Below are 27,545 nucleotides of genomic sequence, written 5' to 3'. Positions count from 1 at the left end.
TTGCAACTTTTTTATGTGATTGACATCTTCTTTGTTATTATAAAATTAAACTTAGTTCATATTTTATTGCTTGAATTGCTTTGAATATGTCATCTGTTGTTTAATTAAGAATGATGAAGATGATAACTACATTTAAATTCTTTTTTTTTTTTTTATAAATTTCCTGTTAATTAAAAAATATATGCACCATGAAAACCTCTGTGGTGTCCAAGCAGCCACCAAAATCTCTTCCCTCAACTACTCCTTCTCCCTCACGATCTTCTTCTTCTTCGAGCCATAAATTCAAATGGTGAATGGGTAATCTATCGTTGTATTCCTGCTAATTATGTACTGTACGTGTAACTTGGGTATGGTTTTCTCTAAAATAGCAAATAGAGGAAGCTCATTTTACATGAAAAATTACATAAACACTCTCACCTACTCCCTAGAAATTCACCTTATTGGATAATCCTACATGGAGCGGTTCTACCCAAGTTATGATTCTCTTTTTGTTCATCGAGTAGAATAATAGAAAAATCAATTCTTTTACGTACACTTTCAAGTGTGTGGAGAGTCAAGAGTTTCATTTCAAGGTTTGAAAATTATTGTAAAATGTATTATAAATTTAAATTTAGGGCATTAAACAAACAAATTGATTTCTTAGCACCTTTATAATATTGTTTGAGGGTAATACATTCCATTAGTGTTGGACGGTGAGGTTGCCTTCAAGCATTTATTAGTGAAATTGCCAATGACAGGAGGGGATATAATACATAAATCCCAAATTATAAGAAGTATAAATCGAGAGTGAAGTCAAATATTAACATGATTCTCTACTAATCTTATGTATTTGATAATTCAAACATGCACAAATTAGTAAAAAATGCGCTCACTGAACTACTCTATTTGCTTTATAGTAATATTGACATATTGGAATCGAAGATAACAATATATAACATAAAACAAATAAACCAACTTTCTTATTATACTGTCGGCCAAATATAATTTTGGCGACAAGTTGTTTTATTTTGCCACTATGAGATTTTGTCCATCTAATAATATTAACATCACGCCATTTTGCCACAATGAACAAGGCACGCACAATGCACAGTTGTGTACTTGTGTTTTAGTAAGAATCACTTTTCTAATAGATATTTTATGAAATTGAGTCATACTTTGCCTTCTAGAGAAACGATGAGGTCATATAACTTTAATTACATTATTTAATTTTATAATATGACTTTTGAGCTCTAACTTTCATAATTTTTCCACCTAATCAGAAAAAGAAAGAAAGGTAATCATCCTCCATTCATAATCCAACTATTGTACCAAAAAATCCTCCGTGTCACACGCTAGGGGCCAAGTCTCCTTCTCAATGTCTTTCGGCTGAAGTACTAAAGCTGCTTGAAGATTAGGTACAAGAAAGTACTCAGAGTAGCATGCTTATTCTCAAAGTTAATTTTTACAAGTTATTGGAAGTTCAAGTCTTCAAGCAAGTTTTGACATTATGAAGCTAAGACACATCGTTAGCAGCCATAAAAGTATGTCAATGATCCATAATCATCGAAGGGAAGATAAAAAAAAAAAAAAAAACCAATAGAGGATCAAATTGCTAAATTAATAAATAAAGGGCTAAACACTGATTACCACCCTGTAGTTTGGGTTCAAAATCAATTCAGTCTATGAACTTCTAATTTCATCAAGAACACCTATGCAATTTCAATTTTGATCTAATAGGTTCAATTTATTAGTCTTCCGACAATTGAGTCATTTAACTTATTGAAGTGGCTCATATATGACCAATGTTTTATGATGTGGTGTTGAGGTGGCATGCATAGTCAATTTAGGAGTGAGTCCCACTATTAGAAATCTATCAAATAAATAGTTTTTCAACAATTAAGCCAACTATAACTAACTCATAACAGAATATTAACGAATTAGACCTATTAGATCAAAATTGAAAGTACAAGGGTGTTTTTGATGAAATTAGAAGTCCAGGAACTGAATTGATTTTGGACCTAAACCACAGCGTAGTAACCAGTATTTAGCCCATAAAAAAAAATCTAAATATGCTAAACATGATTAAACAATAGTATCGAGAAGAGCTCCAAAAAAGTAGGAGCGAATCCGAAACCTAAACCTAGGTTTCGTGAGCAGTGTGGCGGCGTCTCTTGGCTCCGATCTGTAGCAAGGCGCTCTGGCGTCGTTTTCCAGACAAAGGAGGACGAGACTTCGATCTCGGGCTGAGTTGTGGTCGACGGCCGTGGTCGGCATCAGGCTTGCGGAGGAGGCTCTTCCTGCATAATCGATTTTCCACTCAGAGTGAATCGGCGCCGATCTTTGGGCTGCAGGCGTCGGGCTTCGGACTTTGAAGAGGGTCGTGTTTTAGCGGCGGCGTCTTTTTTGTCGGCTTAGACCAAAGGCAAGGTCTTTTCCAACTCTCATGATGGGGTAGGGTCACTGGCAGCCGCCTGAGCGGTGATGGGGGGAGGCTGCCGCTCGGAAAGGTCAACTCCTGGTCAACTTGGGTGTGGGAGACGATGGCTAGGTTGAGTGTTGCGACGTACGCCAAGAGGGTCTTAAGCATCAAGATGTTCAGACCAGTGGTTCCATCCTAGGATAGTGTAGGGTTAGGGAGTTTTTTCAATTCTATATTTGTTTTCAGCAGTTCCTTTATGATTTTAGTTTTTTTTGGAATTTCTGTTTTGGATTTTAGTACTCTATGAGTTTGCATTGTAATATGAGGGGTGCTTGTACCCTTCATGCTTGACCGAGCGAGGTCGTCATGATTTCTATTAATAGATTAATCTTCCGTTGCCCTAAAAAAAATGCTAAACATGATTACATATGTTCCTAATAGACCAAATTATAGCAGTTCTCAACAAATGATTGCAGGTTAAAAATAATATCACGTTGCAATTTCCATGAATATTTATTACTGAAAATAATAGCATATGTCTTGCTTCAGGCCTTATAGACCTCCTTTGTAACAAAAATAAAATAAAATAGCACATGACACTTTAAATAAAAAGAAAGCATCATATGTAGCTAGGTTGAGAGGGTAAACTTGTAAGATCGTTCAATCAAATTTATCATGTATACCGATATTTCTTAATTACTAGTAGTATCTCGATAGAACTGCAAAGATCTTTTGAGTAAGAATAAGTTAATGGATTTGAGTTGGGATCCCACCGACGCTTATTAGAGTTAAAACCCATTAAATTCTTGGTGTTCAGGGGGAAGGAAGCGTTCTAACATGATATTTCGGCCCAGATTAGTCTCTAGACCTAAGAAGTTTTTTAAGGAACCGTGTGATCAAAGTTCATGGATTTGAGATGTCAAAAATGTATGTGATGGATGACAACGACGGTTTCATTTAATTAAACACCTGAAACCTTATATTTCGGATTTGCCTATGTTGGCGTAGGTTAAAATTCACATGGTGTAGTGACTGGTGGGTAAGAATGGAGGACGGTAGTACGGTCAACCTTCGAACAACCACCGTGAAGTGGCCCGGCCCCCGCCTAATCCCTCAAAGTCTCAAACCGACCGACCTTACTTTATTCCTTCCCGGCTTCTCCCTCCCCATTATAATATTATTTTATTCTTGTCAAAAACCAAAAAGGAAGATTCCACTTCCTTTTGTCCGTTACAATTTTCTTCACCTTCTCCCTCTCTCTCTCTCTCTCTCAAGTTTCAGGCTCCCACAGCACCAGATGTCTTCCTCAAACTAACAAAAGCATTTCCCAGTTGCCACCTCCTCCTTCCTTCCTTGCTTCCCTCGGAGTCTACGCCACACACACACACACACTCGCTCTCTCTCTCTCTCTCTCTCTCTCTCTATAGGCTCGCATACACGCACAGAGAATCGAAAGAGAGAATCAGAACACAGAGAAAGAGAGAATCGAAGGAGAGAATCAGCTAGGGCTTTGGAGAATGGGGACCGGAACGAGACAGCTCAAGGCTATGCTTCGCAAGAATTGGCTTCTCAAAATTCGTCACCCTTTCGTCACCTGCGCTGAGGTTTCCTTCTTTCCTTCCTTTTTTTTTTTTTTTTTTTTGGCATTCGGTTTCCGGCGATCGTCATCGGTTATTCAGGATTATTGTTGTTAGCTCTGCTTTCTTTACTTTCCTGGAGTTTACTGCGGAATTTGTGTTTTGACTTGAGAGGACGATCATTTTTGGTTCTCAATTGCTATGCTTTTAATTTGGAGGCGTTTATTTCCTATTTTGGGATCAGTGATCACTTTAGAATAAGATGATTTTAAGATGAGTATGTATTGGGGATGAGTATTTGGAATGTAAGTATAACAAAAGAAAAATAGGGAGGTGGTCTAAAGAGATAGCAAACAGTGAAAGCTTTCGCTGTCTACATCAATTGTGATGTGACTCGTGGAATCAGAGAAGAATGGGTCAAATGGATCATCATCATCATCATCATATGCCTTGAGGAATTGAAGGTAAAGCTTATTGAGCAACTATTACACCAGCTATGCCCCTATGGGACAGAGTGATGGACACGTATGAGCATGTAGGGATTGATGCGTTTGAGGACAAGAAATGATATGGTTTGAGATTAAGTGGGAGGGTTGAATCAGCTCCGTTCAGAGACTAATTTGGTTGGCACATGGTCCACAATCATCAATTGATCACCAATTACAAGGACACAAGAATGGCCAGATGGTACTTCGAGGAAGAACAGCAGTCAAGTAATCACATGGACAGGGGTAATTAGGAATAATATCATAGCGCGTGACTTAAACAAAAATATGACCCAGAATAGGAAGAATGAGACTTGGGTTTGGCTTGAGATCACGCTATGTTGGTGATGTTGTTATAGTTGCTGTTGCGTTCATTGTTTCTGCCCTCGATGTTCCTTTTTAGATTTTGATAATTTTTCTTTTTTTTTGAACAATTGCAAACTTGCAGTTTATCCCAGGTTTTTATTCATGATATTTGCAAATTGCATTATTGTTCGAATCATATTCTTTCACTTTTGTAAATTGAATATCTGAGTGTTAATTTATTTAATAATTTTTTGCAGATATTACTCCCCACTGTAGTAATGTTGATGCTCATAGCTGTAAGGACACGTGTTGATACGCAGATTCACCCTTCACAGCCGTAAGTATTGCAAAACTCTGGCTAATTCATGTTTTGCAGTTGTGATTCACATGCTAGTGTGTGCATCAGGTCTATGCTTGTTACCTTGTGTGGTTGTTGTGTTTTTCTTACTAGGCATGTCTAGACAATCTTTATACTTGTCTATAATCTCTCAAGTTAATATGTTTGAGGGAAATAAGGGAACAAAAGAAATTGAAACCTCACAATAATATGGGCATTTTTTTTGGTTTTCAATGGAATGCTGCTTTCAAGTGAGAAGTACTATTTGTTCTAATCGATCCAGATATATCCGGAAAGGGATGTTGGTGGAAGTGGGCAAAGGAATATCCCCTAATTTTGAGCAAGTGTTGGAATTACTATTGAAGAAGGAAGAGATTTTGGCTTTTGCACCGGACACAGAAGAGACAAGGTCAATGATCAACGTGATGTCGATGAAATTTCCTCTCTTGAAGGTACCACCCATTGTTATCTACTTATATTTTCACCCTGTTAGTTCTGTAGTTGCTTAATGTTAATATATAATTGTTTTTTCTTTTCTTTTTCGTTTTTGTGCAAAAATTGGGCAAATGCTTGAAGTTTACAACTGTTCTCTGCATATATGCGACATTGATCTAAGAACTGTATGACCTCCGTCATATGGTTCTGCTGGCTATTGAGTATAAAAAAGGGGTTGCATTGAATGACATGACTATGTGTAATATGTATTCTTATTAGTTATTACTAGACATTCCGATGAGTGATACAATGGTCATGACTCATGACTCATGACGCGTGGACTTCACTGTTGTTGGTTTGTTTTCTTTTGTTGCTCACTCCTTTTAAATTTATCTTTTATCGGAAAATAATTCTTTTTTGCTATATTAGTCACTTAACTTTCAATTAAGCTAGGCCTTTTATATTTTGAATTTTTGTGTTTAAGATAGAAAATGAAATAACAGGTTTCCAAAATGAGCAGGGATTTCACAACCCAAACTAAATAAATTACATTTCATACTTGCAGCATGTTTCTAGAGTTTACAAAGATGAGCAGGAGCTGGAAACCTATATACGCTCAAATCTCTATGGTACCTGCAATCAAATCATGTAAGCCAAACTTCTGTGTTACAATTTTGAGGGAAGTTTTGTTTACTGTAATATGTCTTACAATTGAGACTGAAGAACATTGGAAGACCGGACCACTGAAGATACCAGAATTGTTTCTTTTACAGTTTTCTAGTGCTGGTCAAATGTTGCCTTCCTGATATCTTGGATTTGTGTGAATAAGCTTTGATTCTATGCGGAAGTCATAACCTGAATCAATGTCTTAAAGTATTTCAGTTTTTTAATGTTCCCTTGATTACTCGAATTTATCCACTATGATCATATCTTCACTGTTTCGTTGGTTTCCGGGAATTGTCTGTATGACTCACATATCAGCACACATACGATCTAAGGTCTAACGTATCTGCATACCTGAACCAGTTTTTTTATTTTTCAATTTTTCAATTTTTTTCTTAATCTCTGAGTAGCTGGAAACTTAATGCATCCTTTATGACCTAACCAACTTGATGGCTGTTTGATTATGTTATGATGAGATCAAGCTGTTCGATTCTATGAAAGTCACAGTATTGAATTTAGTTGTGTTACTGAATAAACTCATCTTTCTAATTAGGAATTGCTCGAACCCAAAAATCAAAGGAGCAGTAGTATTTCATGAGCAAGGTCCTCAACTTTTCGATTATAGCATACGACTTAATCACACATGGGCTTTCTCGGGATTTCCTGATGTTAAATCGATCATGGACACAAATGGCCCTTACTTAAATGACTTGGAACTGGGCGTGAATACTGTACCGACAATGCAATACAGCTGCAGTGGATTTTTAACTGTATGGTTGCTTCATGCCTTCTCCAGTTTTTGCATTTTTATTTAGGTTTTATTTGTCCCTTTAGTCGGTGAATGGAGCTTCTTTGTAACTATATGTTGGTTAGTTGGTAGAAGCATTTAAAATCTGTTATAAATCTTTCTGTTATCCTATTGTGTTCCCAATACTTGTCCATATATAAAACTAGGTTTGTACTTTTAATTTTGTTTATGTAAAAGGTTCTGGTTATGAATACCATTTTCTGATTATTACATCTTTTTAAAAGAATCACTTTAAATGTTAAGATGAAAATCAATCTGATAATTGTATACACACACAAGATTCTCTTTTCCTGGCCTCTTAATGAAGTTATTCTTGCTATAGCTTAGAAATAAGAGAGGACCTCTTAATGAAGTTATTCTTGCTATAGCTTAGAAATAAGAGAGGATGAAAGTGATAATTTGGAAAAAAGTATCATTGCTCTGTTTATCCCTTGCAAGTGCAACATTTTGTTTCATCTTTTCAGATGTAAATCAGTTAATATAAATTAGCACATGCTATCTCTATTAACATATAAGATAAATGCTGCAGTGTTTCTCTGTGTTGTACCTGAATAATCATAACGTCAAGCAAAATATATACCTTGTGCTTGAGCCAAATAGTTTTTCTCGTATGATATTTATCCTTGTAGTTGGCTGGATAAGGTTTCTTTATACTCATACTGGCTACTGATATTTTTTCCCCTGTCTCTTCTCAGACGTCTCTATGTTTGACTGTAAAACTCACAATCTTGAGATAATGACTAAATACAGATAGGTTATCAAATCATTCACCAGTCTTCATACTGAAACTTGATGCGTTCGCCTTTAAATAAGTCCATTGATTTTCACCGAAGAATAATCCACCTTCAAAATTCCATCCTTATGTTGTCACTATCTCTATAATATGGCTTTCGTGTTTATTTATTTATTTTTGAAAAACTATTCTTTGATTCTGCCTTGATAAACCCCTCATCTTCAATGAAATTTAAAGTGAAACTGCATCCACTATAGTTAGGTTCCATATATTTGAAAGCTTATGTTTTCTTATTTCTTCATAATTTTGCAGCTCCAGCAAGCACTAGACTCTTTTATAATTTTTGCGGCCCAGCAATCGGATACCAGAAATATAGAACTTCCTACTTCGCTGTCCTCTAGCACACCTTCCTCTCTCAAAGTTCCATGGACGCGATATGGTCCGTCAAACATCCGTATAGTCCCGTTTCCAACTCGTGAATACACTGATGATGAGTTCCAGTCCATCATAAAAAGTGTCATGGGTGTACTGTATGTATCCCTTGAATGTCGTATTACTGTATCTTTTTTTTATTTAGTTTTGTTTCTGTATTTCATGTTCAAATTATCACAATCAATATTTGTTAGCTATCCTGACAAATTCCATTTTGTTGTTCTGGTACTTGGATGAGCAGGTATCTTTTGGGATTTCTCTATCCTATTTCGCGCTTGATCAGCTATTCTGTGTTTGAGAAGGTTTGGTGATTGTTATGATGATACAGCTGACAATAGTCCCAAATTGTTTCTGTTTATTTATTTTTGGTTGGATAACTGTTTCAAGTCATGCTAGTTTGTTTGTCATTTTAATTCCTGACTGCAATCCATTTATTTTTTATTTTAATTTTTTTCAGGAACAAAAGATAAGAGAAGGTCTTTATATGATGGGGCTGAAAGATGGGGTATTCCATCTATCGTGGTTCATTGCATATGCTTTGCAGGTTGGTTTTAAATCCATCAGCTTTCATTGAATTGCGATTATTGTATGTTCTATGTTCTATTTTGCTTATGTGAAGACATATAGAATAAACATCTTGCTTCGGAGACTCAGTGATTTGCCTCTAGGGATAGATTACTAACGAATGCTGGCATGGGTTTAGTAACTGCTGTGCAGTAATTGTGTCTCACAAACGATCAGTTTGCATGAAAAGCAGTGCCACCAAAACCCTTTTCCACCAAAAAATCCAGAATCGCTTTTCAAATTCTATTATGAAGACCAACCTTTTTTCATCGCTTTTCTGCGTCCTCACAATTTCAATTGCAATACAGACAGCATCCAAAAACTGTATTTTGGATATATATGCCGAACAGATCTTTAATGAAAAGACTAAACTACAAGATAAGGGATACGTCTTCCACTATGTCTGTAAAATAGCAGAAAAAATAAGTTTTCTGTTTTCAGACAATCCTCTGTCCTTAAGCAATTCAAATACCCCCCTTTTTCTGTAACCTTTTTTTTCCAAAACAAAATCCAAACTATCCCTGTCAACCGGTCCTAAGCCTTTTCAGAATCATCTTGAACACCCATCCTTTCTGTTTTTTTCCCCCTTCTTTCCTACTCTACCTCATTGGTGATTAGAATTTCATCCAAAATCTGCATCCCTTTTTAAAAGAGCCCCTTGAGCTCAAGTAATAGTGTCTCCCAAAACCTCCCTCAGGTTTTTCAGTCTGTATCCCCCTACCTTCAAATAATATAATACAAATTTGACACCAGAGACCCATGATGATGGCAAAAGTTCTCAAGGACCTACAGTCATCAACTTCCTTCTCTCCTTCATCTCTTCGCCATTATAAAGAGGGGAAAGAGGGAGGTTTATGATGAATAATGGGTACCCATCTGGGTACTTCAGCCATCCCTACACCAGATTCATTGGCCTGAAATAGCCAACCTGATTGTATTTGTGAAATAGTATCAGAATATTTAAATTTTGTCATTTCAGTGTATGGCATCTTTCGACATGTTCTTACAGGTTCTTAGTTTCTAATAGTTTTGACTTCTTCTGCAGTTCGCAGTTTCTTCTCTTATTATTACAGTTTGCACGATGGATAACCTTTTCAAGTATAGTGACAAGTCGGTGGTGTTCATTTACTTCTTCTTTTTCGGAATAAGCGCGATTATGCTGTCATTTTTAATCTCTACATTCTTCGAACGAGCGAAGACAGCAGTTGCGGTTGGGACCCTTGCTTTCTTGGGTGCTTTTTTCCCATACTACTCTGTCAATGACGAGGCTGTTCCTATGTAAGTCCTGAACATTGTGAATCTTTATAGTTGACCCTACCCTTCTTTATCAGTGCAAATTTGCAAATTCTGTAATGCAGGTGGGACTGATTAACATTGTTGCTTTCAGGATTCTAAAGGTCATTGCCTCTCTGCTTTCACCTACGGCTTTTGCTCTGGGGTCAATCAACTTTGCTGATTATGAGCGTGCTCATGTTGGCCTTCGTTGGAGCAATATATGGCGGGTATGTATTTGGGTCTCCCTGCCAAAACTATTCTGATTTGTATAAAGGTGTTTTAATTTTGATTGCTATTATCTCTGTAGGCATCATCCGGAGTGAATTTTTCAGTCTGTCTCCTGATGATGTTGCTCGATGCGTTGCTGTACTGTGTAATTGGTCTTTACCTAGATAAGGTATATTCTAATCCAATCTTCTTCTTCCTTTTTTGTTTTTGTTTTAATTAGAGTTTCCTAAATGGTGCCAACAACATCTCATGTTTGCGCTTCTTTATTAATGTTCTATCATGCAGAATTACCCTAAAGCTTTTCATCTATCATGTTTAACAGAATGGTATAGTACTGCCCTATTACCTTTTTACTGTACAGAGTTTTGCCAAGGTTAAACAGAATGGTCTAGTATAATCCTATTAATCATGTGTTCCAAACTTCTTTTACTACTGGAGGAAACGATTGTGCCCAAGATGATTTATTTTCTGGTTCATTTGGGATCCTGGTAGGGAATAAATGCTCGTAACTTATAGTGGCCCTTTGGTTCTTTGAAATATGTTTAGGATTAACACTGAAAATAGGATGGAAGAGAATGATTTTGGCATTTTTTTCATGGAATAACCATTTATGTGGTAGTGATAAAGACCATGTTTGGAATTTGGAACACTGTGCTGTACACATCGTTGTTTTCAAGCCTCTTGTTGTATTAATTTCTTGCCAAGAGGTAGGACAGAGGTGTAGGTTTCACTTTGTTATTCTCTGACCTCTTCCTCTTCCAGTGACAACAAGATAGATTAAGATTTTGAAGGATATTATAGTCATTGTTGGTTTGATCAACTTGCCCAATGAACTGAGGTTAAAATATCAAGACTTAAACCCATTTTGGTTGAGAACTTTAGATTAAATTTAAATTTTCTTGAACCTGAGAATGAGCCTAAATTTGCTTGAACCAGAGAGACCTTTCAACCTTTTTATTTATTTATATATTTATTTTATCCCCATCCCACTCATCCCATGATGCTGGTGTGATTTGAACCCATGATCTCCAGTGTTGGTTATTCCATTTTCATGATTTATTTATGCTAGAAATTGATCTCCCTCTTTGGAAAAATTTCTTGTCATCAGGTACTTCCGAGAGAGAATGGAGTTAGGTATCCCTGGAACTTCATTTTTCAGAAGTGCTTTTGGAAGAATCCAAATATTAACAAACACCATAACTCCAGTCCAGAAGTTCATATTCGTGACAAGGTATCCCAGAAGGCAATGTTTTCTCGGAAAGAAAATGCTAAAGCTGCTGTGGAAGCAATAACCTTCGATATGAGACAACAGGAGCTTGACCATAGGTATGTGTGCTAAAATTTTGGATGCTTCGGTATTTATACAACATGATTTACTCTTAGCTTAACGATTTGTCAACTTGTAGATGCATCCATATAAGGAATCTGCATAAGGTTTATGCTAGTAAAAAGGGGAAATGTTGTGCTGTCAACTCATTACAGCTCACCATGTATGAAAATCAGATTCTTGCTCTTCTAGGTGAGCATGTTCACTATTTTACCCAATTATTTGATTTTATTCTCTTTTAGCTGAGTCTTAATATTCAAATGCTGAAATATGATTTTAATATATGAGTTGATCTATATATCCTTGAAAAAGAATATCTCATCTTCTGGCTTGTTAAGTTTTCTGGAGTTTGGATTTCATATTTTCATAGCATCTGTGGTTAGAGGTTTTGAACTCATATTCCATTCTCGAGGGTTTCACACTACAGACTGCCGTATAATTTTAGCATATTGTAGTAGCTGAAAAGAGAGATGTACTTTTACTAGGATGAGTCATTTTTGTTTTGCACCAAGTTTAAAATTTGTAATTTACAGGACATAATGGAGCTGGTAAAAGCACAACGATATCAATGCTTGTTGGCCTTCTTCGTCCTACTTCAGGGGATGCTATGGTGTTTGGAAAAAATATTATGACAGACATGGTAAATTATCTTTTCAATGCATCAGTGCATAACACGAGCATGAAACATGGATCAATTATGGGCTTAATATGATTTTTGACTGTAGCTCACTCTTTTCTATGATTAGTATCTGGTTTAAGTAATACCATTGGGTCAGTGGGGACCGAAATTGTAGGGATCAAGTCTAAAGGAAATTATTGGGTTTGATAGCTACATTTTAAAATACCATTGACCCACTCATTAACAATTTGGATTTGTTCAGAATAAATAATTTGGATTTGTTCAGTTGACTAAAATATAAAAAGAGTGCTGAATGGTGGGCCGGTTTTTGTAGATCACGATTTAGGGTTTGGGGCTAATGGTTTCAGGGGACCAGGGTAATGGGCTGGGCGGAAATTTGGGTTTGGAGATCACGATTTTTGAGCTAGTAAATCTCCTCCTGACAATGTGCTGCCAATCATTGTATTACTGTGGTCATAATATCTAGTGATGCCAGAGCTTACAAGCAAGTCATAATATCTAGCGATGCCAAAGCTTTTCCTCCTAGCTCCTTTCTTCATCTTCTGTTTTTTGTGTGGACGTTTTCTTTGTGTACATGGTGGTGTATAACACAGATGGATGGAAGGAACACTAGATATATGAATCTTTCAGTGTCATTTAATTTCGCTTTAGATGTTTTTACTATCTTCTTCTAGTCCAGTTTGATTTCTGTTTGATTGTATGTGGTTTTATCTGTAGGAGGAGATACGGAAAGAGTTGGGTGTATGCCCTCAGCATGATATCCTTTTTCCAGAATTGACGGTAAGTTTGTCGTTTAATTCATTTCCCACTTTAAATCTAGTAATGTCTTTGATTGAATGCTACTATTACATAGAAGCTTTCTAATCCTAAGCTGCGTTGTGCTCTGTCTTTGTTTCATTGTTGTATATTTGAGAATGGATCACTTGCCTGGTACTTGTTTTCTTGCGCTGGTTTGTTTGTCTTTATACTCGTCTTCTAAACAATACGTAAATAAATAATTTTGTGTCATTGAATCTTCATTCTTGTAAACCATGACTTTCCGGTTCTAACTGAATGGTTTTCTCACTATGATTTTATGCTCCGTTCTTTCATTTCATTACGTTCCTAGAAATTTTGTTGATGCATACAGGCACTTTTCTGAACTCTGGTTCTACAGTAATTTCTCATTTTGATGTGCTGTGATACTTTATCCAGGTGAAGGAGCACTTGGAAATATTTGCTATATTGAAAGGTGTGCAGGAAGATTTTCTGAACAGCGTTGTTATTGATATGGTTGACCAAGTGAGTTATTTTTGCATAACTGGGTTCTCGCATGTTCTTTTTTTGTTTTTGCCAATTTTTATCAATTATATGTTCTTCAAAAGAGTTACAGGGTGCCAATCATTAAAACTGATAATATATAGCATATTGACTTCTTCCTATTTCATATTTGAATTTGCAATACAAAATCTGATTTTCTTACTATTTCATTCTACATATTCAAAATCTGTGATGGAACTATTATTCTGTTTTCTTGATTTTCAGACTATGCAATTTAATCAATTCCCTTGTTAATTTACTACTTTTAACTGCACTGGTCCCTCTGTAGTCTGGTGGCTTTATGTTGCATTAACGTTTTTGTGCGACCTGTTACCCTCATCTGCGAATTTGATTATTATGAACGTTAAGCCTGGGGCTTTTTTTTTTTTTTTGGTTCATGGTCAAAGTAGGATTTTTGTTTACTATTCTGTCATTATGCTCAGGTAGGGTTGGCCGATAAAATCAATACTGCTGTTATGGCTCTTTCTGGAGGAATGAAGAGGAAGTTGTCTCTTGGAATTGCACTAATTGGAAATAGTAAGGTAATGCAACATTTCAAAGGCAATTGTTTACTTTCCCCGTGGGAATATACTCGAAAACTTAATTTTTTTTCTTGTACAGGTTATAATTCTTGATGAACCTACTAGTGGAATGGATCCATACTCTATGCGCTTGACTTGGCAATTAATAAAAAAGATTAGAAAGGGCAGGATAGTATTACTGACAACACACTCAATGGATGAAGCTGAGGCACTTGGAGATCGCATAGCCATCATGGCCAATGGTTCTTTGAAATGCTGCGGAAGGTCTCACCTCTGAAAGCTTATCACATTCTTAAGTCTTCCTGTGCTTTTGAGTGATGCATGTTAACTTAGTCCATAGGTGGTTCTGTGTTCTGCTCAAGTCATATCTTCTAGTTAACTTAACATCACTGTTGGTCCCTGTTATTTTAGTTTATTTATTTTTTGTTTTTGGGAATCCTGTTATGGGTTAAATTATTTTGTACTGTCTCATGTTTTGGTGAGTGGTGATGATTTGAATGGTTGAGACTTATATCCCATTTTTGCCTATATGACCTAACAGTTTGACGGACTAGTGCTTTAAACAGATCTTATTAGAGATCTATTTCTACGCATGCATACCTGTCTTGGGTTTATCAACATATTACATGAATTTCTCACCTTTGATTTTTATTTCAACAGTTCCCTTTTCTTGAAGCATCAGTATGGGGTTGGTTATACTCTAACTCTAGTGAAGGTAATCATAGGTTGTTGGATTGTACTGAATTGATTCTCTTATCATTAGAAACAATAACATGCTATGTCCTTTTCATTTCAGTCTGCACCCACTGCCTCTATGGCTGCTGATATTGTTTACCGCCATATCCCATCAGCAACATGTGTGAGTGAGGTATCCGTCCATCACATTCCATGATTCTCTGTACCATTGCTGCTAATTAGCAAAAAGCTGTCTTATATTGAGTATTTTACATTATACTAAGTCTGAGAAATATGTACACCCTGTAGTCCAGGGTAACTTTTAATGAAGCTCTAATAAGAGATCTCAAATTAGTAATTTATGTACACAATATTTGGTACTTTACAGTTGACTACTATTAATCTTATGTGTCAGTATAAGTTGACTACTATTTTAAGCAATAGTTCTTGTTTCCTCCACATGCCCATTGTTATGATAAGGTTGTTTCCCTGCCATTGGTCCTGAATTTGAGGGAAAGGCAATGGATGTCTCCGTTTACATTATAATAGTCCATTAGCTAGCAAATAATATTTGATAATACTAAATTGTATATGTGGTTTTTATATTCCTATGCAGGTTGGAACTGAGATTTCCTTTAAGCTTCCATTGGCATCCTCAACATCCTTCGAAAGTATGTTTAGAGAAATTGAGAGTTGCATGGGATCATCCACATCAAACTTAGAAACAAGTTGTGATGAGAAGGACTATATTGGCATTGAAAGTTATGGCATATCTGTCACAACTTTGGAGGAGGTGTTCCTGAGGGTTGCAGGATGCGATTATGACGAAGCTGCTTTTTTTGACCAGAAGAATGGTCCACTGTGCCCTGAGTCTCTGATTTCTCAAACTTCTCATGATCCTACCCACAAACAGATTCTTCACTCGAAGAAATCTTTTGCTTATTATAAAGAGATTCTTGGGGTCTTATTTACAATGGTGGGAAAAGCCTGTGGTTTAATTTTTGCTACAGTGTTAAGTTTCTTAAACTTCTTAGGTGTGCAATGCTGTGGCTGTTGTATCATTTCAAGGTCAACATTTTGGAGGCATTCTAAAGCATTATTCATAAAGAGGGCAATATCTGCCCGCAGAGACCGTAAAACAATTGTTTTCCAGCTTGTAATTCCTGCAGTTTTCTTATTTTTTGGTCTTTTATTTCTCAAGCTCAAGCCACATCCTGATCAGGAGTCTGTTACCTTCACAACTTCACATTTTAATCCACTATTACGTGGTGGTGGTGGTGGTGGTCCAATTCCTTTTGATCTATCCCGGCCTATTGCACAGGAGGTTTGTTAATCACTTCAATTTTCTTTAACCTTCTATTTTTATTATTATTTATTATCTATGGTTATGTTGCCGTATCCCCTGGCTTTGATAGTCTATAAAATCAATGGTTTCCTTATAAATGCTACTAATGCTGCAGGTTGCAGAATACATAGAAGGGGGTTGGATACAAACCTTCAAACCTAGTGGGTATAAATTCCCCAACTCAGAGAAGGCATTGAATGATGCAATTGAGGTAGCAGGGGAAACTCTGGGACCTGCTTTACTTTCAATGAGTGAATTTTTGATGTCCAGCTTTAATGAATCTTACCAGTCAAGGTGTGTGGAACCAAAGTCTAAAAATTTCTCGTTGTTTACTAATTCTATCTATGGTAGTGGATTAGAATGCTTCATTGAAATGAAAGTCGATATGACAGCCCTATTGAATAAATGATTTCTTGTAACAAAACCAGCAATGTTTTGGTCTACTATAATGGGCCTGTAATTTGGTGATCTTTCTTTTAATGTAATGAACCTGGTTTAGGTATGGCGCAGTTGTGATGGATGATCAGAGTGATGATGGGAGTTTAGGGTACACTGTGCTGCACAACAGTTCCTGTCAGCATGCTGCCCCAACCTTTATCAATTTAGTAAATGCTGCAATTCTTCGGCTTGCTTCTCGTAATAAGAATGTGACAATTCAAACACGCAATCACCCTTTGCCAATGACAAACAGTCAACATCTGCAACGGCATGTATGTTCCACCTTTCTTATTTTTGTTCTGTTCTTGACCTCCTTTCCTCTTTTGTTTTTTTTTTTTGGGAGAAGAATGTTCTGTTCTTCACTAGGTGAGCAAAAAATAAGAATTTGATTCTTCTAATTTATTAAGTGTACAATAAAATATAAAAATCTATGTGTAAAAGCCAATCATCCATTTCATTTCTCTTTTTACAAGGATTTCATTTTAAAGTTCGCCCTATATTATTATTGTTATTATTTTTCTTTTTTTGAAAAGTAAAAGCCAGTCTTTGTGTAGATTTTGGTAATTTTCTGTGTTGGACTTGGATCGTCATTTTCAATTTCCATTAGCTGCCTGCAAGAAGCTGGGTAAATTAGAAGTGGTTTTGGTATCAAGTAAATGTAAAATAACTTTTTGTTGAAATTATGTAAAGCTGAAATTTGCTGAATTAATGGAAAATTTCCATCATAGCATAGTTATGTTTTAACCTCTCTTTTTGTTTGATATGATTCAGTTACCAATGACAGGATATGTGAACATTAATTTTAGTTGACTTTTTAATATTGTAGGATTTGGATGCTTTCTCTGCTGCAGTTATTGTTAGTATCGCCTTCTCCTTCATTCCTGCATCATTTGCTGTTCCTATAGTGAAGGTACCGTACCAAACCATCTATGAGATGAATGCCAATTTTTGAAAGCAAAAACATCAAAAACAGAAATGTTAGATCGATGTCAAACGGAAAAAGATGGAAATGACCAGCATATGGCCTTATTTTTAAGAAGATGACATCTGCTTAGATATTTAATTTAGTCATTCCTTCTGCTTGTTATGTACTTTATATTTTTATTTTAAACAAGTTTTATGGATCACAATGAAATCCAATTTTGTGTAATCACAGTGAAACAAATTAAGATTTATATGCTCTATACTTTATCCTAGAAGAGTAACTTTTGTTTCGTTGGTTGTTGCAGGAACGTGAAGTAAAAGCTAAACACCAACAACTTATTAGTGGAGTATGTTTGGCAAACCAACTTTTGACTATGATTCTGTATTTTTGTTCGTGATACTTATAAGATTAACTGCATTGTGATACATACTTCCTCAGGTTTCCATACTGTCATATTGGACTTCTACATACATATGGGACTTCATCAGCTTCCTCTTTCCTTCATCTTTTGCCATAGTTCTTTTTTACACATTTGGTATGTCCTTAAAGGGTTTTATTTTTATTTTTTAAATTTTAATATTTTAATATTTATTTTAGGATGCTGAGCTTTCAATATCATTTCAGATTGACATACTTTTGGTTATATTATTGATGAGAGGGCCATCCTTTTGGGAAAATGAGCCTGGCATTAGAAATGTCAAATGAGATTTTAATAACTGAAGTGATGTGGGGGTCTCATCTGCTTTATGTCATCCCTTAACATATCAGACCTCCATTTTATCATGCTACGATGTTTCACGATTTATATCTTATTTAAACTATGAACATAATATATATAATATCATCCAATGATGGAGGAGAGGAATCAATATCTATGGACTTTTAGTCTACCATGACATTTTGTAGGATACATTCTTTTCTTTACCATATTAGGAAGTGTGGAAATGCATATTACTTCTCAAATAAAAATGCAATGTTTGATTAAAAAGAAAATAAAAATACTGTATAATAATAAGACAAACTGGTTTGCTTCATACCATTTTGTTTCGTTGGTGTCTGGAGAAATAGGGATAGAGGGGAACATAACCTCTTATATGGATGTTGAATACAAAGTTAGAAGATAATTGACTAAGTTCCTTTCCTCTCAAAAGATAATTGTTCGGCGCTTTTGCAAATTACTGGTTTTCTCTGTGTCTGTGCATGCGCATGTATGCCAACTGTCATACTCGGGCTTTGCCGTAGTCTTTACTAAGTAAACTTTTATTACTATTGTTTCTGTTTTGTTAATTTAATGTGCATGTTGACAAATTACTTGAAATAAAGTTACTAGACTTATAGGTGTGCAAGATCTGAAAGTCAACTCTCTTTCTGGCTCCATATGTCAGATATAGATCTCAAAGACTAGTATATTGAATGCTGAGCAGGTCAACAAACTCTTTTCCAAATTACGAAAGAAACAAATCTTTAATATTAAAGGGGAATTGGTTTCAATGGCTTCCAACCAACTCAAAAATATTGTCAACTCTAATCTGGAATCGTTGATGGTCATGGACACTGTTAAACTTTTTTCTATTTTTCAAGTTCCATTATAAATTTCTTGTCGTAGGCATACTCATGAAAGTGCAAAACTATATGTAGGTCTGGACCAGTTTATTGGAAGGGGATGTTTACTGTCGACTGTTGTCATGTTTTTAGCATACGGATTAGCAATTGCATCATCAACATACTGCCTTACGTTTTTCTTTTCTGATCACACTATGGCTCAGGTGGGGTAATGTATGGCATTAAGCTTTCATGTTCATAATTATGAATGTTGTACTCTTCTTTATTAACCTTCTACTTAATCATACCCAGAATGTAGTTCTCTTGGTCCACTTTTTCACGGGACTCATTCTTATGGTTATCTCATTCATTATGGGGCTTATAAAGACGACGACAAGTGCAAATTCTTTTCTTAAGGTTGGATTCCTATATTCAAATGCTTTTTTTTTCTTGTTATTCTTGTCATTCTTACAACTTCTATCATCAATTTGTGCTGTAAGGATTTTGATATATGTGTCCTGTTTCCTTGTTGCGTTCTAATCTTTTATTATTATGATTATTATTTTTTTCAATAGTTAGACACCTACTTTAGTTGAGGGAAAAATACCCTACTTCTGAAATGGTAATTGATAGCTTGAAGCTAGCGTTCTTTATTCTGTAGAAGTTCAAAGTTAATTTTACAATGTTGACTCATTTCAAAAAGGAGGACAAATTGCAATGTCGTAATCCATTAAGGATTTTATTTTAATTTTAATTTTATTTTTATCAAAGTCTGATACAGTATTTAGTTAGTATTGTAGTTTGCTAGTATTCTGTTGGTGTGATTTATCAAGAATGCTGAGAGCACGAGTCAGAAACTGTTTGCTAGGATTCTGTTCTAACTTACCTCTTTGTAAATCTTGAGGTTCATTATAGAATACCGAGTGCTGATAATATGATAATAGCAAATAGCTCCCCTGACTTTTTGGGTTTATGCTTCCAGAACTTTTTCAGATTATCTCCAGGATTTTGCTTTGCTGATGGACTCGCTTCACTGGCTCTTCTACGTCAAGATATGAAAAATAAAAGCAATAAGGCCTTTGATTGGAATGTTACTGGTGGCTCAATCTGCTACCTTTGTATTGAGGTTCGTATTTTACTTTAGGGATTTTGCAGGAAACTCTGCGAATTTGCTTAAAATTCTTCTATGTGGAAATTTTAATGAATAACTGAGGTCTGCTAATGAGCAATAACTCTACTCCTTAGAGTGTGTTACTTAAGTGCTCTTCTATATTGAACCTTTCCAAAAGTTAAATGTTTGCAAGGTGAAATCTTACAGTCAAAATCTTTGGAGGGTCACACTTTGTACCTCTCTACAAATCTTTGTTGTTGATCTTACATGTCCTGTTGTTTAAACCAAGAATATACAAAAATAAAAATATAGGAGAGTGTAATGAAAAACTTTACAATTAAAACACGGGTATGTAACGTCTTGGAGAAACATATATCAAAATATAGAAAAAGGTTAGTAGGTAAAACTCTCCTTACTTTTCCAAAACTTCCAACTCAATTCTGGAAAATTTTGCTGATAAGTGTAGTCATGTTCCCATGACCCTTGCTTGGATGGTATGTTTTTCTGGTCCCTTCTCCTGTCTTCTATTTCTCTTCTCATGTATTGAAAATAAAGCAAAAGATGGTTAATTACTTAAATTCATATTTTCCTTCTTTTAAGTGATGTTTACTATTTACTGCATTTGACGTAGTAAGAAAATAGATTTTGTATATAATATTGTAGTGAAGCTACCTTTGACATCTGCTCGTGCACCGGTGAATAATTTAAAGATAGAGGTGTAACATATCTTGGATTATTAGTTTATCACTGATTAGATGATCAAATATAGGATTGAAATGAAAACTGTAATTAATGTGCAAAGTAGGGTTTCTCTGTTCTGATACAAATTTCTCGCCTGCTACAGAGCATTTGTTACTTCCTTTTGGCACTTGGTCTTGAAATCTTGCCTTTCAATAAATTGACACTTGCCACACTCAAGGAGTGGTGGAAGAGTATTAAAAGTATCCCACCTAGCACTTCAAGTTATCGAGAGCCCCTTCTGACTTCTTCCACAGAATCTGTCACTCTGGACCTTGATGAGGACACAGATGTGAAGGCAGAAAGAACTAGGGTACTTTCAGGTTCCATTGACAATGCCATCATCTACTTGCGTAATCTTCATAAGGTAGTATTATATGTGCTCTGAAGGATGTTTGTGGTTGTCTCAGTTGAATAATGCGATACTTTCAAATCTTGTTGGATAATGGAAATAATGTCAACTTTCAGGTGTATCCAGGAGGACAGCAGCATGCTACAAAGGTTGCGGTACATTCATTGACTTTTTCAGTTCAAGAAGGGGAATGTTTTGGTTTTTTAGGAACAAATGGAGCTGGGAAGACCACAACTCTGTCTATGTTGACTGGTATATAATAGTTGAACACTGGATGGTTATTGTAATTTAAAATATTTATATGCCATCTAGCCTGTTATTTCTCTTATTCGCAAATTTGTTTTTAAAACAAAATTGGAGGAAACCACCTCTTACCAACCACTTGCATATCATGATAATAGGAAATATTATGTTACAAGTGCATCAAGGTCTCTCCTTATTTCCTTTTAGGCTTTCCTAATTCAAATATTCTTAGTTATCTTTATTACAGTTCACGTGACGGTTTCCTTAAGAAGTTGTCAATCTTGTATAAAATATTAGGGAAACAATTTTCAATTTTTGGATTGCTAAAATTTTGTGGCATTATGTGCTTTTGCATACTTCCAATACTTAACCATTTTGTCATTTTCTTCTTTTCTAATGAAAGAACTTGCAAGCAGGTGAGGAATCTCCTACGGATGGGACTGCTTGCATATTTGGCAAGGATATTTCCTCCAATCCCAAGGCTGCTCGTCAACATGTATTTCCTTATTTTTCTTCATATATTTTTGCGTATATTTGTGCAGAACTATCTATAATAGTTTAAAGTTTTTAAGAGACCCTTTGTAGAAATATGTTATAGGTCCCACAGTCCCACTAAGCCTAGCCATTTGATTGCCGGTTTTATCCTTAGACTTTATTATTTAACTGATTCTATGCAATGATGATCTTTGAAGAGGACTCAAGTTTTTTTTTCATATATATATTCTTCAATCTGCATCAAATAGCTATAAAACCCTAATGTTCTTTTATCAATCAATTTCAGATTGGGTTTTGCCCACAGTTTGATGCTCTGTTAGAATATTTAACTGTTCAAGAGCATCTTGAGCTTTATGCCACGATAAAAGGAGTACCAGATAATAAGATAGCTGAGGTACATATCTAAATTTGAAGCTCAAAGCAATTAATTATCCCTTTAGCAAACAAACCCCCTGCATGTTTATGTTGTGGGTATAACTTTAGCACTCTTCCTATATTCCTTTTCTTTTTAATAGGATCTGTTTCTTTTAAAAGAAAAATAAGAATAAAAAGGAAAAGATGATCAGTCAAATTGTGAACCCCTCTGCCTGAAAATATGTGACAGGTTGTAATGGAAAAGTTGGTGGAGTTTGACTTGTTAAAGCATGCTGGCAAACCATCATTTTCCCTCAGTGGGGGAAACAAGCGAAAATTATCGGTCGCAATTGCTATGATTGGAGATCCTCCTATAGTTATTCTTGATGAACCATCAACAGGTATATGTGCTGCCTTCAAATTTTGGAATAAAATCTTGTAAACTGGCTGAGCATGCATGATAAAATAAATCTTTTGTGGGTTTAATATGTGATCTAAGTAACGTTATCAGCCGAACCACAAGTAAATGATGACAGAGCATTAAGAAGCAATTAATGAAGAGACATCAGACCCAGGGATTGAGGACCAGGGACTCTGGAACTTAGATCCCCGACCCTTGATCTTGCCCTCCTCTGGAGTTAGGAAGAAAAGGAGGATAAGGATAGTTGGTACTGTTGTTTTCTGAAAAAGGAAAATAAGGAAATCAGAAATAGGAAATTATCTTTTATGTATTACTGTGAGATTGTTGTTAATGAAGATAAAAATGGCATAGCTCTACCCAATTTTTTTTTTTTGGTGCGGAAAATGGACTTTAGTAGGTTAAGCCTCCTAGAAAGTAGTGCGTTCTCTTTAGCCTAGCATAATTTAATACAAGAATAATTCTAATGTTTGGATTTCATCTACAATCACGTTCTAATTCCAAATCCAACATAACTCATCCTATCTCCATTTATTCGATTTAAAATTTCTTGTTACAAGGATATTATTGTCCTGAACTCCTGATGAAAGATTATGTTTTAGTTCCTGCTTTCCTTCTCTGGAAATATTTTGATATAGTGGACAGTAGGATCAAGGCACAATACTGAATTTAAGTATTTTTCCTATATGAGGTGCTTCCTTCTAGATGTTCGCCAGAAATATTCTGTCAATGCAAGTGTTTTGACGCTTTATTGTTGCAGGCATTTTTGATACGCATCATCCCCCCAAAAACACCCCCTCCAAAATTATATATAATATAAGAAGTTATAATAATAAAAATAAATGAAGAAATGAAACAAGACACTTGTATTACTTGATTTAGACTCCTACCTATTTTATGGGCAAAATTCATCTAACTAGTGTTATATTAGGCATGGATCCAATTGCCAAGAGATTCATGTGGGAAGTGATATCTCGTTTATCGACCAGACGAGGAAAGACAGCAGTGATACTGACTACCCATAGTATGAATGAAGCTCAAGCTCTGTGCACCCGTATCGGAATCATGGTACCAATTTACCTTGCTTACTAGCTACTTGAAACACTTGTTAGTTCCAGCGTGCAGATAACAATATAACCTCTTTTATATTTTGTTTTAAGGTTGGAGGCCAATTACGGTGCATTGGAAGTCCCCAGCATTTAAAAACTCGATTTGGAAATCATCTTGAGCTAGAGGTAGTTCTTTTTGGTTTTCCTTCTGTCCTTTGCTTGTGGAGTGGGGCCGTGGGAAATATTATTTCATGATATGATATTTTTGGGTATATTAACGTCTGTTACTGTCCTACTTAGGTTAAACCTATTGAAGTCAGCTCTGTGGACTTGGACAAGCTTTGCCGAGTTATCCAAGAAAGGCTCTCATATGTTCCTTCTCATCCAATGAGCTTACTTGATGGCCTTGAAGTCTGCATTGGTGCCACTGACTCCATTGTGGCAGAAAATGCATCGGTGGCAGAGATTAGTTTATCACGAGAAATGATAATTATGATTGGACGATGGCTTGGGAATGAAGAAAGAATAAAGCCGCTTATATCTTCAACACCACTTTCAGATGGGGTGCTTGGTGAACAGTTATTTGAGCAGTTAGATCGAGATGGTATGAGAAAGTTTACTTTGAAATCTGTGCATTAATTATCTGAGTTGTTTTTACTTTGAAGTTCTTTTGTGCATTTCTTTCTGAGTATAAAATTAGGATGTGCAAATTTAGAAATCCCAATTCTCAAATATGTTTATGAAAGAGAAAAATATCAGCATGTTTTCACTAAGGGATCACTTTGTATGAAGACCAGAAGGAGTTTCATGTGGACCCAATTCTGAATGAAATATCCTTATGTTAGTTTCCATTCAAGGGTCATTGTACTAAAAATCAACCAAATCCAGTAATTTGTTTAATTATGACCTGAAAACCACTGTTTCCATTAAATGCAAAAAAGATCATTGTTATAATCAATGGTCAACCCATTTCTGATTCAGTTATGTATCGATTACGATCATTGGACACATTGTGGGTGGCGTAGCAATGTGACTGTATCCCTCTGAAGAAGGTTTTTTTTTTTTTTTTTTGGGGTGTGTGTGTGTGTGTGTTTAATGATGAACAAATAAGGGCACCGATCTTAACCATTAGATCAGATATTGGCATTTGAGATGGCTTCAGCTTCATCTCTCCCTGGGCGTGTATGCCTGTCATACATATTTTATCTGACAGTTAATGTGCACTTCAGATAATGCAAAGCCTTTGTCAATGGACTCCACGTACATATACGTATGATATCCCTCCATAATGATATGCTCTGCCATACAATGCAGAGCTTTAGTTGATGGATTCCATATATACATATATGTTATGTTTTGGCTTCTATTGATAGCTTCCACAATCCCTGTTTGTAGTGTTTTAGTCACCTGTCGGTGGTAATCTTAATTACATGTGAGGAATTACCCTCCTTCCAAAAATGCAGGGGAATTTTCTTAATTTGTGATATTTACCGAGTTTCAAACAGCATTTATAATTTTCTTAGTCCGACTTACTTCCTTAATGTTCTTGGTTATGCTTCTTTAATTAACATCCCCACTTCCCAACTTTTGAAAAAATTCACTATGTAGTTGATGGTCTAAACTCTATTTGGAATGTTAATGTTGGTAAATATGTACTCTAGTATTACATCTTGTATTTTTCTTTCTTTTCACTTACTATTGGAGTTTGAGCAGGTGGAATACCATTGCCAATATTTTCTGAATGGTGGCTGTTCAATGACAAGTTTTCAGCAATCGATTCATTTGTCCTAACATCATTTCCTGGTGCAATGTTCCAGGGAATGAATGGCTTGAGTGTTAAATATCAGGTAACATTGATCTTGGATTAAGGTTCTTATTTATGGTAATTCTGCATGGTTTCACCTGTGTTTATTATATATATATACATGTGTGTGTGTGTGTGTGGTGTGTGTGTTTGTAATATACAAGATCTTGGTATTTCTGCTGCAAGTCAAAATATCCATGTAGTGAATGGTATTTGAAGACAAATGAAAATTGGAACCTTACTATTAGGGTCAACTTTTTGGCCCGATTTCTTGGTAGTACTTTTAGGAGAGGGATGGCATTTCTTGTATGGAGACATTCTAGGATATTCATAATGAGAGTCCTTTTTTCTTGGTATAATAGGGTCAGTAAGATAATTGGTGTCTCCAGCATAGAGTGTACATATTATGGACACATTCACATCATGTATTTCATGTTTATGCTAGCACATCAGAATCTTTTGGAATTTATATCAGATTTTGTTTTCAGTTGCCTTGTGGTCCGCACCTCTCTCTTGCTGATGTATTTGGACACCTTGAACGGAAAAGGTGAATCTGTCATGCCTTTTTGTTTAATTCCTTTTCTATTGTATCTACCTAACCAATGTTGATATCTCTCTTCTTTTAGAAACCGCCTTGGCATCGCAGAGTACAGTATTAGCCAGTCCACTCTGGAGACCATATTCAATCATTTTGCAGCCAACTCTTGAGATCTATATCATCTATCGGAACATAGATTATTCAGCATAGTTTAACAGAACTAATCAAGTTGTTAACAAGTAGAAGCAGCTCTCTTGTTCTTAGAGTTGAGCTCGTCTGATGAGTTGTGAATATTAGAAACAGCATATTGTACATAGTTAACTTTGGTGAAATGCAATCTTTGAAAATTTTGGGTCTGCTTGATAACCATAGGCTATGATGCATTACTCGTTACCGCCCATGCATTCGTTGGACGGTGCACTGTGTTACGGAAAATTGTGAAAAAAAAACAAGGGGAACCAAGTACAATTTCAGACGAAGGTTTTCAAGTAACGTGCAAAACTTCCAAGATTGAAAGTGGCGATGCTCTCTGACCTGTGAATATTAATATTTGTAAACTCCTTATTCAGCAATAATAGTGATATTCAATCATTTCCAAAGTATGAGCTCATTTCTTGGTTTCTTGGACGTCAAAATTTGACTTGTGAGAGCAGTACTTATATTTATTAGGAGTTTATTGATTGAAAATTAGAATCCAAATATCACTTTATCACCTCTAAGTTTCATTTCATGATTACCAAAGTTCTGGATCGGGCGATGCTCGCTCCACATCAGCATTAATAATTTTTTGCGCTTCAAATGGATTCCTGTATTTTCCTATTGTAAAGGAATGTGGCCTCTCGTTGACCGTTTTCTTTTCCCCGACTTGCCACGGTTCTTAGGTTGCTGCTTGATCTTTGATCCCTCGGATGCGGATTATTTGGTAGGCTTGGGGTCTTTGCATTATTGACGTTCAATTTCAAGCGTTTTGTTGCTAGACATGTACAATTGTTGTGCTCGTTGAGGGGTTTTCCGCTTTGGTGCTGGCGTCGGCAAAGGAATGCTATATGGTTGATCATGCCAGTAGTCATATGCTTGTCTCAAAGATTAAGCCATGCATGTGTAAGTATGAACTAATTCAGACTGAAATTGCGAATGACTCATTAAGTCAGTTATAATTTGTTTGATAGTATCTACTACTTGGATAACTGTAGTAATTCTAGAGTTAATACGTGCAACAAATCCCGACTTCTAGAATCGATGCATTTATTAGATAAAATGGTTAACGTGTGCTCTGCCTGTTGTATTGATGATTTATGATAATTCAAAAGTTCTTAATAGGGGTGGCAATTTAAGCTAGTGGTCGTTTCCATTTCTCCTCGTGTAGAATGTTGACCTTATATTCATCCATTAATCCGGTTCAACTATGAAGCAAAAACCTACAATAAATATGTGATATTGCTTACCTGATTTTAAATATCTTTTCGGTT

General features: G+C 35.7%; 1 protein-coding gene across 2 annotated transcripts; it reads left to right on the top strand.

Annotated features, from left to right (window-relative positions):
* Positions 1–3,467: 3,467 nt before the first annotated feature.
* LOC112195265 (ABC transporter A family member 1) lies at positions 3,468–26,675 on the top strand. 2 transcript variants are annotated; one of them, XM_024335637.2, is made up of 40 exons: positions 3,475–4,002; positions 5,024–5,103; positions 5,387–5,555; positions 6,104–6,186; positions 6,755–6,971; positions 8,055–8,272; positions 8,416–8,476; positions 8,632–8,718; positions 9,784–10,016; positions 10,126–10,240; positions 10,321–10,410; positions 11,350–11,567; positions 11,648–11,760; positions 12,102–12,208; positions 12,926–12,988; positions 13,403–13,489; positions 13,951–14,049; positions 14,129–14,313; positions 14,710–14,764; positions 14,846–14,917; positions 15,341–16,048; positions 16,185–16,363; positions 16,569–16,779; positions 17,334–17,417; positions 17,737–17,778; positions 17,871–17,967; positions 19,071–19,198; positions 19,287–19,391; positions 19,957–20,100; positions 20,930–21,190; positions 21,292–21,427; positions 21,835–21,914; positions 22,200–22,307; positions 22,518–22,668; positions 23,617–23,753; positions 23,846–23,920; positions 24,035–24,338; positions 25,448–25,581; positions 26,027–26,085; positions 26,165–26,675. In XM_024335637.2, the coding sequence occupies exons 1-40, from the start codon at positions 3,916–3,918 to the stop codon at positions 26,244–26,246; spliced, it is 5,664 nt and encodes a 1,887-aa protein (XP_024191405.1). In that variant the 5' UTR covers positions 3,475–3,915; the 3' UTR covers positions 26,247–26,675. The 2 variants fall into 2 exon arrangements, 1 of the variants encoding a protein (XP_024191405.1); XR_002934438.2 differs by lacking the exons at positions 22,518–22,668; positions 23,617–23,753; positions 23,846–23,920; ... (2 more) ...; positions 26,027–26,085; positions 26,165–26,675 and having other exon boundaries at positions 3,468–4,002; positions 21,822–21,914; positions 22,200–22,247.
* The last annotated feature ends 870 nt before the right edge of the window (positions 26,676–27,545 follow it).

This window comes from Rosa chinensis, chromosome 3, assembly GCF_002994745.2.
Source record: "Rosa chinensis cultivar Old Blush chromosome 3, RchiOBHm-V2, whole genome shotgun sequence".
Taxonomy (NCBI): Eukaryota; Viridiplantae; Streptophyta; class Magnoliopsida; order Rosales; family Rosaceae; genus Rosa; species Rosa chinensis.
The sequence above is the reverse complement of the archived record's forward strand: the minus strand, read 5'-3'. Positions and strand labels throughout refer to the sequence as shown.

What these genes read in the sequence shown, in the direction of transcription:
- LOC112195265 (XM_024335637.2), top strand. Translation starts at nt 3,916, where the DNA reads ATGGGGACCGGAACGAGACAGCTCAAGGCTATGCTTCGCAAGAATTGG. An exon ending in TTATTGATATGGTTGACCAA is followed by an intron (nt 13,490 to 13,950) that starts GTGAGTTATTTT and finishes CATTATGCTCAG; the next exon opens with GTAGGGTTGGCCGATAAAAT. An exon ending in CTGATCACACTATGGCTCAG is followed by an intron (nt 19,199 to 19,286) that starts GTGGGGTAATGT and finishes AATCATACCCAG; the next exon opens with AATGTAGTTCTCTTGGTCCA.